We start from the raw sequence: 14730 nt of genomic DNA, 5'->3' as shown, positions 1-14730 counted from the left end.
GAAATGGTGCCAATAGTGGCGGTTTGAACTCAGTGAAAAAGTGAGTCAGGGATTAAAAGATCATCTAAGCGTGAGTAGGAGCCGTGAGGTTAGAGAAAAATGTATAATCCTTTTCCCCAGGGTGTAAAGCACGCCACACATCCAGTAGTCTGAGCTCGTGACTTATAAAGTTTACACCCCTCTGCTGATCCCTAGACTCTACGATTTTAGGGGGATGACAATCCTCCTGTTTATAGCAGTGTTGAAATCCCTTCCCACTACTAACTTGTAGTCAGTCAAATCGAGTAACCAACCCACCGAGGTAAAGAAACTATGCTGATAATCATTAAGGGCATATATATTGCAGAATGCAACCTTTTGCTGGTACAGCCGCTCCAGGGCAATAACGTAGCAGCCTTCCACATCCTGCCAAAGCTTTTCCAGCTGAAATGGCAACTGCTTCTGAAATAGTATTGCTACCCCCGCCGCATAGTCGAATAAGAAGAGAAATAACATTGGCCCACCCATTCCCATTTTAACTTTGCATATTCTACAGTAGACAAGGGTGATTCTTGGAGAAATACGACTTGGGAATGTAGCCGATGAAAAAGCGTGAGCAATTTTTTCCTTTTAATTGGGGATGAGATGCCATCAGTATTGAGTGAAGTAATTTTTACAGTAGCCATGTCAGCTGGCCAAACAGCACATTGATAAGATTATCCCCCAAAGTCCATCATCTCACAGCCCCCAAGTCTGAGCCATGAGAAACATTCAAATAAATCGCTTAATATCTGCAGTAACATTGATAAACAGATAGTGTGCCTTCAAATCACGATGATCCCCCCCCGTCCCCCCTCTCCCTTCCCCGCAACAGCCATCCACACCACATACATACCATTAACCCCTGAAACCACATCACCCACACTCCAAGAGGTTCGGAGAAACCCCACCGCCATCTTAAAAAAGCAACGGTGTGGAGACTCCTCCCTGCCCCCCCCCCCCGAACCATCTATTAAGACCAATAAACAGAGTATATTTGCGTCTATCCTCCTTACATTACAAATAGGCAGCCTGCTCAATGCCAAAGAAAATTTGGAATTAAGCAAAGTGACCTGTGAGGCAATACAGAAGCAAATCTATAGGTAATAACTTAACAGAGCAAAAACACTGTTAAATTTAGAAAAAAAACACTCTCACATGAAACAATCACTGTTTAGAAGAATAATAATTCAGTGACAGTAAAACCTTTCCTGGGTAACTCCCTTCAGCATCATTAAATGTGAGAATATTGCATAGAACTGTGGCTATCCCAGACTGTCTGTTGCTAACTCAGGAAAGCAGGAAAGTCCATCAGGTGCTGTTTGCAGGCTCCAAAGAAGATAGAAAGCCAGCTGCATCCTCCTTGGTAGAGAAGAAAAATGTTTTATTGTCGTGATGCACTCTTAATTTAGCTGGAAACAAAAGGGCAAATGAGATACCACGCTTATGAAGCTCTGTGCAGGCTGGTGACACGGCCTTTTGCTGGGCTGCAACCGCAGCAGAAAAATCATTACACAGCAGAATCTTCTTTCCCTGGTAACTCCAGTCCCAGCTGCTGCCTGTAAGCCCGCACAAGCTGCATTTTATGGGACCAGTTCAGGATCCGGACCATGACAGGTCTGGAACGACTATTAGCCTCTCGCTGGTGGCCCACACAGTGAGCCCGCTCACAACAAATTGAAGTGGCTGGCAGAGTTAACCCTACAGTGCCAAGCAGCCAGTTTTCTACAAGATCATACAGCTCCTTCTCAGTCACTGATTCTGGCAACCCCACAATTTTAATGGTATTCCGCCTATTATGATTTTCTTGATCTTCTAGCCTGTCCACTAGTAAAGCCTGCTGATCCCTTAATTCTAACACTTGCCTGCTGGTAGTATCTAACTGGTCCTCCCTGAGCTCCACGTGATCAGGCTTCTTTGCATGTCCCTCCATGGATGTTTTTATATCATCCATCGCTGTCTGCAATTTAAGGAACCTGCCATCAAGAGCTAAAGAGACACTTGTAGAAATTTGTTGCAGCACCTCCGCTGAGATGGAAGCAAGCTGGCCCGCGTTCTCCGACCTGGTCGCCATGATGCCCGGGTGAAACGTGATTTGGTAAGCCTGCCACTTTTCTGGCGCATAGCACGGCTCCAGAGCCTAAAAAATGGCCCAAAACACGGCGTTTCGGGCACCCACACCAACGGCTATCAGGGGCTATAAAAATATCCCCAATTCGCCCCAATTACAAGGAGGATTAATGCCAATTGAGAGTGTGTGTGTGGGGGGGGGGGGGGGGGGGGGGGGGGCCCGCGGAGCAGCAGAGTCAAGCTCCCGGTCCCGATGACATCATCCCGGAAGTCGGGGCTCGTCTTCTTGAGGTAAATTTTGTCTTCTTGCTGTAATTTCCTAACACTGTGCTAGTGTGGGATAGTGTCCGCATCTGCTAGGAGACTGAGAGATACTGGAGAGCTGAGGTCACTGCAGGGGTATATCTAGGGTGACATCAGCTTTGAAAACTAACAGTCTCCCATCTGCTAGCAGAAGAGCACATTAACCCATTGGTCCTGAGTCCATCTGGCTACATGCTAGGAAAAAGCAGAATATCAAATGCCAATACATAGTAAATACACAATTTTTGTGGCAGATGGGTTTTTATGGGTTTTTTCATTGTTTATTACTATATGCATGCCATAGAAAAGCTCACTTTTTGTGCAAAGACATCAGGATTACATAATCATATGGAGATTTTTTGGGATCTTGGGATCCTATTTAATAGAAAGCCACAAATATTACATTTTTGTGCTAGATCAGGGATAATTTGTGATTCTTTTGAAACAAAAATCATTAATTTTTATTTTATTTATTTATTATTTTTATTTAGTTAAAAGAATTAAAAAAAACCCCTACTATTCATGTTTTCTGCCTGTGTATATATCAAAGGTATTTTTTGTATAATAAACTTGTACAACTTGGAATTAATTAATAAGGGGGAAAATAGAAACTTACTTAGAAAAATGACGACAAAGTACATCTTTGCAAATTGGCTGCTCAGCCAATGTAAGCCAAAACTCACAAGCCTCCAAAGCCACATTTTCATCTTGGTCCTGGGTCCGCTGCAACATGTACTGCAATAAGAAGTTTACTATTAACAGTGCAGTACTCTGTTCATACACAAACTTCACTTTCTATATCCTTACAAAATTAGAAAACAAATAGTATGACAGTAATTCAGCAAGTACAGACTTAAGAGTTATGAATACATGCAAATGCGAAAACAACAAACTCTACTGCTTTTCTGTATTTCAGTGTACAACTTGAAATTTTATATAAACCAATATAATTGATTGATCCACATAATGGAATTTTTCTAACTATATTCAAATTCAAAAGAAAAGCAATCAAAGCAAAATTCAAAATTGGCAGTTATTATACCAAAGTACTTTCAGCCAAATTCTTAGTTCCTACTACCTCTATAAAATCTTCACCCACTCCTATTTCAACAAAACCCTTCTTCATTTAAACAAACGGTTGGTTACTGAGATAAACAGCAAAAACAAGTCATGTGCTGAAACATGTAGAAGATATTCAAGCAGTTTTTGTGTGGAACAAGAAAAGTAAGGACTTTGCCCCCACCCCAGACATACCTCCATTTAACTATACGACCTACTAGTGGACTGCTTTCAGGTACACCAAAGAATGTTATTTTGTTCCCCTCATCATGTCTGACAGCTAGACATTGGATGTTGGGATGAAGCAATGATCCCCGTTTCTGAGGGATTAGGATTAGGCAAGATACTAGCTTGAGCGGTTTCTTCAAGACAGGTCACACAGGAACAGAAACTAGATGTGTCTTGGCACAAAATAAGCTATAAGTATCACAGTTCAATGGTCAGTTTTGTCAAGGTATTGGCCAACACAGGCATAAGAGGATACATGTATAGTAGACCCTCAATGAAGCGGTGTCTGCCGCCAGTTTTATCTTCTTCTGGAGCAGAAAACTTGTACCTTTCTACTCATTAATACAAATAGGTCTATCTTGGGTGTGCCCCATGCAAAAAAAGATTCTAATTTCTTATATCTTGGTCCAAAGACCACTCATGATGGTTCATCTGAGGACCGCATATCTGTCAGGTAAGTGAGTTTTAGAGTTGTCCCATTAGAGAAAGACCAGTTTCATACATTGACAGTATTCGACAAGAGATGGATCCTATTCCTACCTGCTTGTGCAGGTAGAACATGACCACCCTGGGTCTACTTGGAAGTGGACAATTTTCTTGACCATCTGATTTCTTAAAAACTTTAGTGTGTTTAGAATGGGCCATAATTTCAGAAAGCTCATGTATAACCTCTTCTCCTGGACAGACCAAAGGCCCCGAGTGCTGTAAACCCTTGAAAGAGGGCTACCCAGCCCATTTGGAGTCATCCGTAGTTAGAACAATTGTTCAAAAGAAGCTTGAAACTGTAAGCCCGAGGCAAACAGAAATTGGAGCACCACTAAGACAGAGTCTGAACTTTTCCAAGACAGATGCTCTATGGTCCCAGGGTGGCTTGATTCTACTGAAATATGACTGTACACTGAGCTTATCTCATATGGAAATGACATGAACCATGGGAGCTCTAGCATTTTCATCATTGACCCAGCTGACATCTGCAGATTCTGAATTACTCCTCCTGTTGCAGCCACTAAGCTGTGAGGGGTTTTGTTTTTTGTGAGAAGATAATCCTTTGCCAGAACCATTTTTAGCATAGCCCCTACAAATTTCAATTTTGGTGCTAGGGTCAAATGGGATTTGGGGTAGCTGATAAACCTTAGCACCAGGAAGGTACACTGCTTGGATCTGTCTGCCGCTGCCCGAGTGAGCTGTTGATCAGCCAATTGACAAGTATTAAAACACATGAACCCCAGCCTGCATAGAAACGTTATTACAGAAACACTTCATAAAGCCGGAGCTGATGCTAGCCCAAAAGGTAACATGAATTTCCCTACTACACACGCAAGATACAACTGGGGTACAAACTCACAGGAAGTGTGTGACACTTCTGTTTTTACAGGAGTCTCCTTTGCCCATAAGGTTGACAAGAATGACAACGGGAATGGAACAGTTCCCCTATGATGAGAGGCTACATAGATTAGGGCTCTTCAGCTTCGAAGAGAGACGGCTGAGAGGGGACAAGAGAAGTTTATAAAATCATAAGTGGGGTGGAATGGGTATATAAAGGGTAGTTAATTCTTTCAAATAATACAAAAACAAGGGGACACTCCATGAAACTAAACCAGCCGATTTAAAACAATATTGAAAAACATTTTTTCACTCACTGTCCAATTGAGCTATAGAATCTATTGCCAGAGGATATGGTCAAAAGAACTATCAAAGCAAGATTTAAGAGAGGTTTGGACAAATTCCTGGAGGAAAAGTCCATAAAACATTAGCAACTTGGTAGACTAGGGACAGCAATGGAGAAATTACTTACCTGATAATTTCGTTTTCCTTAGTGTAGACAGATGGACTCAGGACCAATGGGTATTGTGCTCTCCTGATAGCAGATGTGAGACGAAATCAGATTTCAAAGCTGACAGCCTACATATATCCCATGCAGCATGCTTAGCTCTTCAGTATTCTCTTTGAAAAGCCAGTGTGGATATTTGTTGCTTAATACTTGAGTAAACTTGTTTAACCTGAACTGGATCAACTGATTATATATATATAAGAACATTTTGGCACTGGAGACCGCCGGTGCACTGAAACAATAAATGCCAACACCTAGGTAACTGCGTATGTCTTAAAATAGAGGTAGGCCGTGGCTTACCCATACAGTCTCTAGATTTGATATCAGAGGTTCTCTATTTCTGGAGCAGCCGTGGGCGGGATGCTGAGTTCATCTGTCTACACTAAGGAAAACGAAATTATCAGGAATGTAATTTCTCCATTTCCTAGCGTGTAGCCAGATGGACTCAGAACCAATGGGATATACAAAAGCTACTCCCCTACCAGGTGGGAGGCTGCCCATGGCCCACTTAGTGCTGCCCTTGTGAAGGCTGTATCCTCCCTGGCCTGGACGTCCAGGCGGTAGAACCTGGAGAAGGTATGTAGAGAGGACCCTGCCGCCCGACAGATCTCGACTGGCAAAAGCAGCCTGGTTTCAGCACAGCAGACTGCCTGGGCCCTTGTAGAATGCGCCTTGCCCTGTAGAGGTAGTGGTTTTCCTGCCTTTATGTAGGCTGCATTAATTACTTCTTGAATCCAGCAGGCTATGGTCGCCTGCAATGCTGCTTCCCCTTGTTTCTTCCAGATGTGAAGAACGAACAGGTGATCAGTTTTGCGCAAAGATTCCGATCTCTTCAGGTATCAGACTAGGATTCTGCCAACATTCAGAAGGCGGCGTGAGTCTTCCGAATCCCTGTGTTCATCTGGTGATGGTAAGGATATGGTCTGGTTCATATGGAACTGGGAAACCACTTTTGGAAGGAAGGATGGTACCGTACACAGCTGTATGGTGCCAGGGGTGAACTTGAGGAACGGTTCTCGACAGGATAATGCTTGAAGTTCGGAGATGCGCCGAGCTGAGCATATTGTGATCAAGAATGCTTTCTAAGGTCAAGAGGCGTAGAAGACAGGCCGCTTGTTGGTCTGAAGGATTCCCCTGCTAGGAAGTCTAGTACTAAGGTTGAGGTTCCATAGAGGCACCAGCCACTTTAGTGGTGGCCAAAGTTGTTTGACTCCTTTCAGGAAGCGAGACACATCAGGATGAGCTGATAGTCTGCTGCCATCCACTTCGGACCTGAAACAGGCCAGTGTTGTGACTTGAACCTTGAGGGAGTTGAGAGACAACCCCTTCTGCATGCCATCCTGTAGGAATTCTAGAATCGTGGGAATCTTGGCTGTCCTTGGAAGGAGGGCATGGTCTTCACACCAGGCTTCAAATACTCTCCAGATCCATATGTAAGACAGATGTGGAGAACTTGCGTGCTCGGAGCAGGGTGTCAATCACGGCTTTTGAGTAGCTGCGCTTTTTTAGTTTAGTCTTCTCAAGGGCCATACCATAAGAGAGAATCGAGCCGGGTCTTTGTGGGAGATCGGTCCCTGCTGAAGAAGGTCCCTGTATGGCGGTAGACGCAGAGGATTCCCCGCCAATAGTCTTCGCATGTCCACGTACCATGGTCTTCTTGGCCAATCCGGGGCGACTAGTCCCCTGTGGTGCTCTATCTTGCGGATGACCCTGCCCAGTAGTGGCCAGGGTGGGAAGGTGTACAGGAGGTCTTCCTCTGGCCAGTTCTGGACGAGAGCGTTGATTCCTTGAGATTGTGGTTCTTGTCTTGCGACGAGTTGCTAGGAGGTCCATGGCTGGGGGGGCCCCATCGATTCACTATCAGCTGGAAGGCTGTGTTCGTCAGCGACCATTCCACCAGGTCTAGGCTCTCTCTGCTGAGATAATCCGCTGAGATGTTGTCTTTTCCCATGATGTGGGAGGCCAAAAACCCTTGCAGGTTTGTTTCCACCCATTCCAAGCGAAGGTCTATTTCCAGAGACACCTGCTAGCTCTTGGTTCCTCCCTGGCAGTTGATGTAGGCAACGGTTGCTGCGTTGTCCGATATGACTGACAGACTCGCCTCGGAGTCTGTGGCTGAATCGCAGGCAGGCTAGTCTGACTGCTCAAGCTTCCAGGCAGTTTATGTTCCATTCCGCCTCTTCTTTGTTCCATCGTCCCTGGGCTGTTAGCTCCTGACAGTGGGCTCCCCACCCTCGCAGACTCGCATCCGTAGTGAGCAAGATCCAGTTTGGTGGGGATAGGTTTACACCTCTGCTTAGGTGTTCTTCCTGAAGCCACCATTGAAGCTGATGTTGAACCTCTGTCGGTAGCTGGAGGCGAACTGAGTAGTTATGGGACACCGGATTCCATTGTGACAGTAGGGAGCGTTGTAGTGGTCGCATATGGGCCCTTGCCCACGGAACAACTTCCAGAGTTGATGTCATGAGGCCGAGGACTTGAAGGTAGTCCCATACCTCGGGGTGAGCAGAGTTCAACAGGTTTTACAATTGACCCATTAGTTTCCTTCTCCTTGGAAGGGGAAGGTAGACCTTGTCCTGCTTGGTATCGAACCGGACTCCCAGGTATTCTAGTGACTGGGAGGGCTGTAGGCAGCTCTTGGCTGTGTTCACGACCACCCGAGCTCTTGTAGTAGGTTCTTGACTCTGGTGGTCGCGTGGCGACTCTCCTCCGGAGACTTTGCTCTGATCAGCAAATCAAGTAAGGATGTACCAAGCCTCCCTTATTTCCTCAGTGCTGCCGCTACTACCACCATTTTTTTGGTGAAGGTTCTGGGAGCTGTAGCTAGTCTGAAGGGTAGCTCTCGAAATTGGTAATGATTGCCCAGTATCGCAAAGTGCAGGTGGTCCTGATGGACCAGGATGTGAAGGTAGGCTTCGGATAGGTCCAGGGAGGTTAAGAATTCTCCCGGTTGTACCGCCATTATAACGGAGCGTAGGGTTTCCATGCGTAAGTGTGGTACCTTCAGGTAATGGTTGACGGCCTTGAGGTCCAGGATGGGCCGGAATGTTCCTTCCTTCTTGGGAACGATAAAATAGATGAAATAGTGGCCAGTATTTTGTTGAGACGTGGGCACTGGAGCTATTGCCTTCAGGCTGAGTAGTCTTGCTAGTGTGGTTTCCACTACCAGTCTCTTGGAGTGGGAGTGCCATGGTGATCTCAAATTTATCTGGGGGGATGCTTTGGAATTCCAGGGAGTACCTCTTCTTGAACGATAGTTAGGACCCACTTGTCTGATGTTACCTCAACCAATCTTTGGTAAAAGATGGTAAGTCTGCCCCCTATGTCTTCTTCCTGTGGATGGATCTGCGTCTTCTCATTATGGGGTACGGCCAGAGCCTGCCCCTGAGCTTGCTCCTCTCAATGTGCTTGTTCCGAAAGGACTGAGACCTTCCTGAAGAACAAGGTGCTTGGGACTGTGTGTTTTTGTAAGGTTTAAAAAACGCTGCAATCCTCTACCCTTGGTTCTTCTGGGGGAGGAGCGCTGATATGTTTCTTTTGTTCCTGTCTTCAGGTAATCGGGGTACTGAGGATTCGTCCCATTTGTTGGCTAACTTCTCCAGTTCGCTCCCGCAAAGGAGAGATCCTTTAAAAAGCATTTTTGTGAGTTTCGCTTTGGAAGTCGCGTGAGCTGACCAATTTCGGAGCCATAATGGTCTTCTGGCCGCCACTGCAGCGGTGACATCTCTGGATGATTTGCGCACGAGGTCTGCGGTAGCATCGGTGAGAAAGGAGATCACAGGTTCCATCGCTTCTCCGGACGTGGTAGTGTCTCTGGAGAGGATCAAACAGGAACGTGTCACCAATGCACAGCAGGAAGCAATTTGTAGCATCATTGCTGAAACATCAAAGGACTGCTTAAGGATGGCTTCCAGCCTTTTGTCTTGGGTGTCCTTCAGTGCCGCTCCTCCCTCCACAGGGATTGTGGTGCATTTTGAGACTGCACAAATCATAGCGTCCACTTTAGGGAAGCATAGAAGTTCCTTGGCCGTGGGTTCCAGTGAATATAGGGCTTCTATGCCCGTCCCCCTTTAAAACTGGCCTCTGGAGCATTCCATTCCAGGTCAATCAGTTCCTTGATGGGCTCCAACATAGGAAAATAGCATGAGGCTTTATGGCGGTATACCAACATGGGATTCTTTTTTTGTTCTGATGTAGGTTCCGTGCCTGAGAGACCCAGTGTCTTCATAGTTTGGGACACTAGGGTTGGTAATTCGTCCTTGTGGAAGATTCGGAGCACGGTCCAGTATGGTTCCATCCCTGAGGGGATTTCCCCTTCTTCCAGGGAGTCTGTTTCCTCATCGGAGGTGTCTGGATCCCCATCCGGGAAGCTCTTGGTTAGGAGAGGCATGTCTCAGCTTCGGGAGGTGCTGGGAAGGGCTTGTGCTTCCAGCAGAGTTTGAGTCAAGTGGACAGCTGGGGCTGGTTGTGCCTGGATAAAGGTTCGCAGCCCTTTAAAAAATTCCACCCAGGAGAAGGTTCCTGGGTCCATGTTGATACCAAGAGGGATTGTAGTGGAAGCTCCGGAGGAACTTTCCTGTGGGGGTACAGAGTTGGACATACTTAGGTCTGGGGTGCCATCGGTGGTTCCAGATCCCTCTCCTGGTTGTGGGAGGTCTTGATTTGGTTCTCCCTGGTTCTGTTCACACTGCTGGCACAGGAGGGATTCTAATTCAGGGTGCGCAGCTCTCAAGTGGCAGGCTGGGCAAAGGAAGGGTTCCTTGGCCTTTTTGGATGGTGGTGCCACTGTTTGTGTGCGTGTAGGACAAACTCGTCCGTGCGAGAGTTATGCACGCGGATGTGCTTAGTTGTGCGTGTCGACAGCGCAGAAGTTATGCTCAGTACGTGCGCACAAGTTGTGCGTGCAGGCGTCTGGTTTTGTGCATGCAGCACTTATGCGCGCAGTTGTGCGTGTGGCCTAGTTGTGCACGCCTCTGTGCGCACAACTCAGATGTGCGCGCAGTTAAGCGTGTATCCCTACGGACGCATTCAAGTTAGGCGCCTCGAGTTTCTGGCCTGCTCCGCGTGTACAGAGGGCGAGGGGGGGAAGATGGCACAGACGACCCCGGCGGCAAGATGGCGACCCCACCCCCACAGGGTCTCCACGTGTGTGGACCCTCGCCAGAGGGAGGCTGCTCAACCTAATTTAAACCTCAGAGGAGGACAGTACGGCTGTTCGAGCCTTGGAGACCGGAGACTTAGTCCATGCCGGGAATTGGCTGGCGGACTAAGGATCACCTCTGAAGGATATCGAATCGACCTCAAGAAAGTCTCGACTGGGGGAGGGACTGTTAGAAAGTTAACCTGCGGTGAAACCTTTCTTCTTTCTTGTAAATGTTACACTATTCTCTTTTGGATAGTGTCCGCATCTGCTATGGAAGATGGAGAAATACTGAAGAGCTAAGCATGCTGCATGGGTATATGTAGGCTGATGTCAGCTTTGAAATCTGACTCTGACTCCCATCTGCTGTCAGGAGAGCATAATACCCATTGGTTCTGAGTCCATCTGGCTACATGCTAGGAAATAGATCCTTTTATAGGATCCACTGGGTACTTGTGACCTGGACTAGCCACTGTAAGACAGGATGCTGCTCGCAATGGTCTGAGTCAACATGGCATTTATATTCTCATATGGTGCAAGTAAATCTTGAACTTTTCCTTTTTCAGGATGCTGAAAAGTATTGGGAAGAGGATCAAGCCCTAAGGCACTCCACAGATGAGTTCTCTAGGGCAGGAGGGTTTGTTGGCCCACATAGCAGACTGCATTCTGTGGGCAAAGAATGATTCAAACAACTTTAGGATAGTGCCATCAATGCAGATGCCCTTTAGGAACTGATCAGGAGAGGACGATCAACTGTTCCAAAGGTGGCTAAGAGATCAAGTAGGACAATGAGTGAGTCACCACTTTGATCTGCATAGAGATTGGATATTGTTTGCAATGGCCAACAGGACAGATTCTGTTCCATGGCCTTTCCTGAACTCAGACTGGTATTAGTGTAGGATATATTCTTTTAGGAAACCTATGATATGGAGGTAAACTACTTTTACTACCACCTTGGATAAGAAAGGGAAGCTGGAGACTGAGTGATAGTAGCTATTTTAGGATCAGCGCTAGATTTCTTTTAAGCTAGGGCTTTTACAAATCAAGAAATGAAGAGCCTGTTCTTCTCTGTTTGCATATGGCCTTGGAAAGAACATAGGCATTGCAACTGATTGGATGATGTGAAACAGAACTTTCTGAAGGAAATTAAAGGCGAGTACAAAGAATAGCTATAGCAAAAACAAAAAAACAAAAAACTGAAGATATGGAGAGTAAGAGATCAATGCCTGTAATTTGCTCACTTTGAGCTGATGTGATGGCTATAAGGAACACTGTCTCCCAGGTAAGGAATTTCAAGTTTACTAATTTAAGAAGTTCAAAAGGCGGCTTCATAAGCTGAGTCAAGGCCACAATGAGGTCCCAAAGTACTGAAGGTGTACTGACTGGAGGCTTGGAATGCCATAGGCCCTTACTTGACACTGTAGGGTTTAGAGAAAGGAGCCTTCCCATTCACTGCTAAGTCACAATAGCATAGATTCACCATGACACAAATACCATGGCCTGATGATGAAAAAGATACTGAAGGTCATGTTTCGGACCACAGGAAGGGATCCAGATTTGCCTCCCACCACGCAGAGAACCTCTTCCACTTGAAATGGTAGGATTCACTCATGGAAGGTTTTCTAACTGAGATTAAAGGGTCCTTCAAAGTCCTGGGAAGGAGCAAGGATATTATAGTACATTCAATATCCATGCTGTGAGGGTCAAGAATGGAAGCTTCAGGCAGCAGAATTTTCTGTCTTCCTTAATGATGAGAATCAAGAGAAATCCCCAACCGGAACAGAGGCTGAAATGACAGAGGAGGTAAGGGTACCGCTAGGCCAAGATTTGTCAATAGGGACACTGGGTCTGTGCCTAGAGTGGCAAAACTCTGGGGCAGAAGGCTGGCTGAACTTTTGCTGCTTTCCAGCTGTGACCAATCTCAATCAGCAGCAAATAGGCCTCTGCTTCCTAATCCAGCCCAGCCCCACCCCCTCCACTCCCAAGAAACAGGATGAGATGGGAGCCCTCCAGTAGACAGAGCAAATGGGAATTATTTTGGGGAATTTAGGAGGAGTTGAATGGGGGATCACTGGGGACCTAGGAGACAAACTGGAAGACATCTGTGATCTGTGTGAGAGAGAAGAGGGAATGGGTCATTATTTATGCTGGCTCTGTGTGTATATGTGCATGCCAGATTGGATGGAAGCTTAGAAAGGAGCAGGACAAAAGTACAGTAGGGACCACCTACCTCCTCCCCCATCAATGCAATTCAGATCCTCTCCCCCTTGAACTTGGATTCTTTCCTCCTGGACCCTAGAGTCTCTCTCCCTTTATCACTTCTCTTCTCTCCAGATCCTGGAACCCACCTCCCAACCCCTCAATATCTTTGCCTCTTCCTCACTCCCAGACCACCCTCTTCTCTCATCCCATATTCCTGATCTTTCCCCTTCCTCAACTGTCCTATCTCCCATCCTCCCCATCCCCAGTCTTCTCTCCTCCTCATACTTTTTCCCCTCTACCCTCAATTCCTGTCAACTTCTCATCCAATTCCTTGTCCTCCTCCCATACAACTATAGGCTGTACTGAGATGGGCGTACCATCTCACCATGATGGTATGCGCCAATTGTAGTCAGACCCTAATGAAGGTGGTTCTCCCTTGGTAGCCACGGGCCTCCTCCACCTCTGCCATTGGGCAGGATAGGCACCCCCAGTGGCTGTAGAGCCTTTTCCTCTTTGAGTGGGATGGAAACCCTTGCCCCCTTGGCACTCCCCTACAGCTTGGCACCCAGGGGCCTTTGTCCCCCTGGCCCCCCCTCACTATGCCACTGCTTAATGCTAATGGTCTCTACCACTATATTAAGAGGAAAAAAGTGTTAAATTACGTAAATGTTTATATTACATGAAACTCATTTATCTTGCAAGAATTGCTTAAACGTGAGAGATTGGGTTGGTAAAGTTGCGTAGAAATGTTACAGTTGTATTTAGCAAATGCTGGACGTACAGACTCTCACTCTTCTGACCCAGACGGGTTTTGGTTATCATTCAAGAGAAAAGGTTTATTTTCAACCTCTCTGCTCCTAATATTGATACACCTGTTTTCTTTCCAATTGGAATATAGTGATGCTTATATAATGGTCAGAGGACTTTTTCTTTTATCACCCACAGCACCCTAATTTAGTCTCATTGTAAAATCAGAACCTTAAAATCTCAAAGAGCAACCACTTCTTTTAATATTGCAATGTGGTCTCAGACCCTTGGAGACTTCTACACTCCACAGCAAAAGATTACACTTTTTCTTCTTTTCCTCACCAATCATACTTGGGTTTTTTTGTTTGTTTGTTTTTTAATATCTAGTGGATTAATTCCATCTACAGTTGTTGCCAGAATTCACCCTGTTTTTCTTTCTGATCATGCGGTGATCTCAATCTTTACAATGGCCAAAGTTCTTATCTAAAAACTGTGCAGAGATTTTAAAGCTAGATTTTTTAAATTATCCATGCCACAGAATTATTTTATGTTCAATGAAACTAGTGATGTTTCTGTTTAAACTATAGGAGGTGAAATTATTGATTTCAGAATAAGGAAAATTGGAGAATTTAATAAAGTTCAGCAACTAGAGGAGGGAATCTCTCAAGTGGAACACATTTAGTAAAAACAGTTTACTACTTTCATTGTATTGCTTGAACTATATAAATACAACCAGCTAATGAGCAGGCAGTAAATCTTTGTGAAAAAAAATAGATAAAATAAACCTAGATATTACTCAGGATAATAAATGTGAAAGACTACTGGCTGATTACCTGAAAAAGAGAAAAAAAGAGTAGATGAATTCAAGCTATTTGCTCTGATTGTTCTGTTTTACAGAAGAGACAGACTGAGCTAATTTTGTGAGTTAGTAATTGTAAATATGAAAATTGCAAGCTTGCAAAGGTCACTTGATCTGAAAAGATGATAATGCTGGTTTCTGGGCAACCAGTCACTAGTTTGATTCTCCACCCAGCCCCCTCCCTATCTCACACCAACCCCAGGTTTTTTTTTAGATTACTCCCTCTTCCCAGCTAGGAGGAATATTTTCAAAATAGTAAATTTGTGATTTTGA

The 14730-nt window shown here is 45.5% G+C and overlaps 1 protein-coding gene across 1 annotated transcript in view; it reads right to left on the bottom strand.

Annotated features, from left to right (window-relative positions):
- The window catches only part of TNPO1 (transportin 1), a 685264-nt gene that overhangs the window by 412283 nt on the left and 258251 nt on the right, over positions 1 to 14730 (bottom strand). The window contains 1 exon segment of the mRNA XM_029574697.1: positions 3008 to 3126. Within this exon segment, the coding sequence (XP_029430557.1) occupies positions 3008 to 3126 (119 nt within the window).

Source organism: Rhinatrema bivittatum, chromosome 1 (assembly GCF_901001135.1).
Source record: "Rhinatrema bivittatum chromosome 1, aRhiBiv1.1, whole genome shotgun sequence".
Lineage (NCBI taxonomy): Eukaryota > Metazoa > Chordata > Amphibia > Gymnophiona > Rhinatrematidae > Rhinatrema > Rhinatrema bivittatum.
Note: the sequence above shows the minus strand (reverse complement) of the source record. Positions and strands in the feature narration are given on the sequence as shown.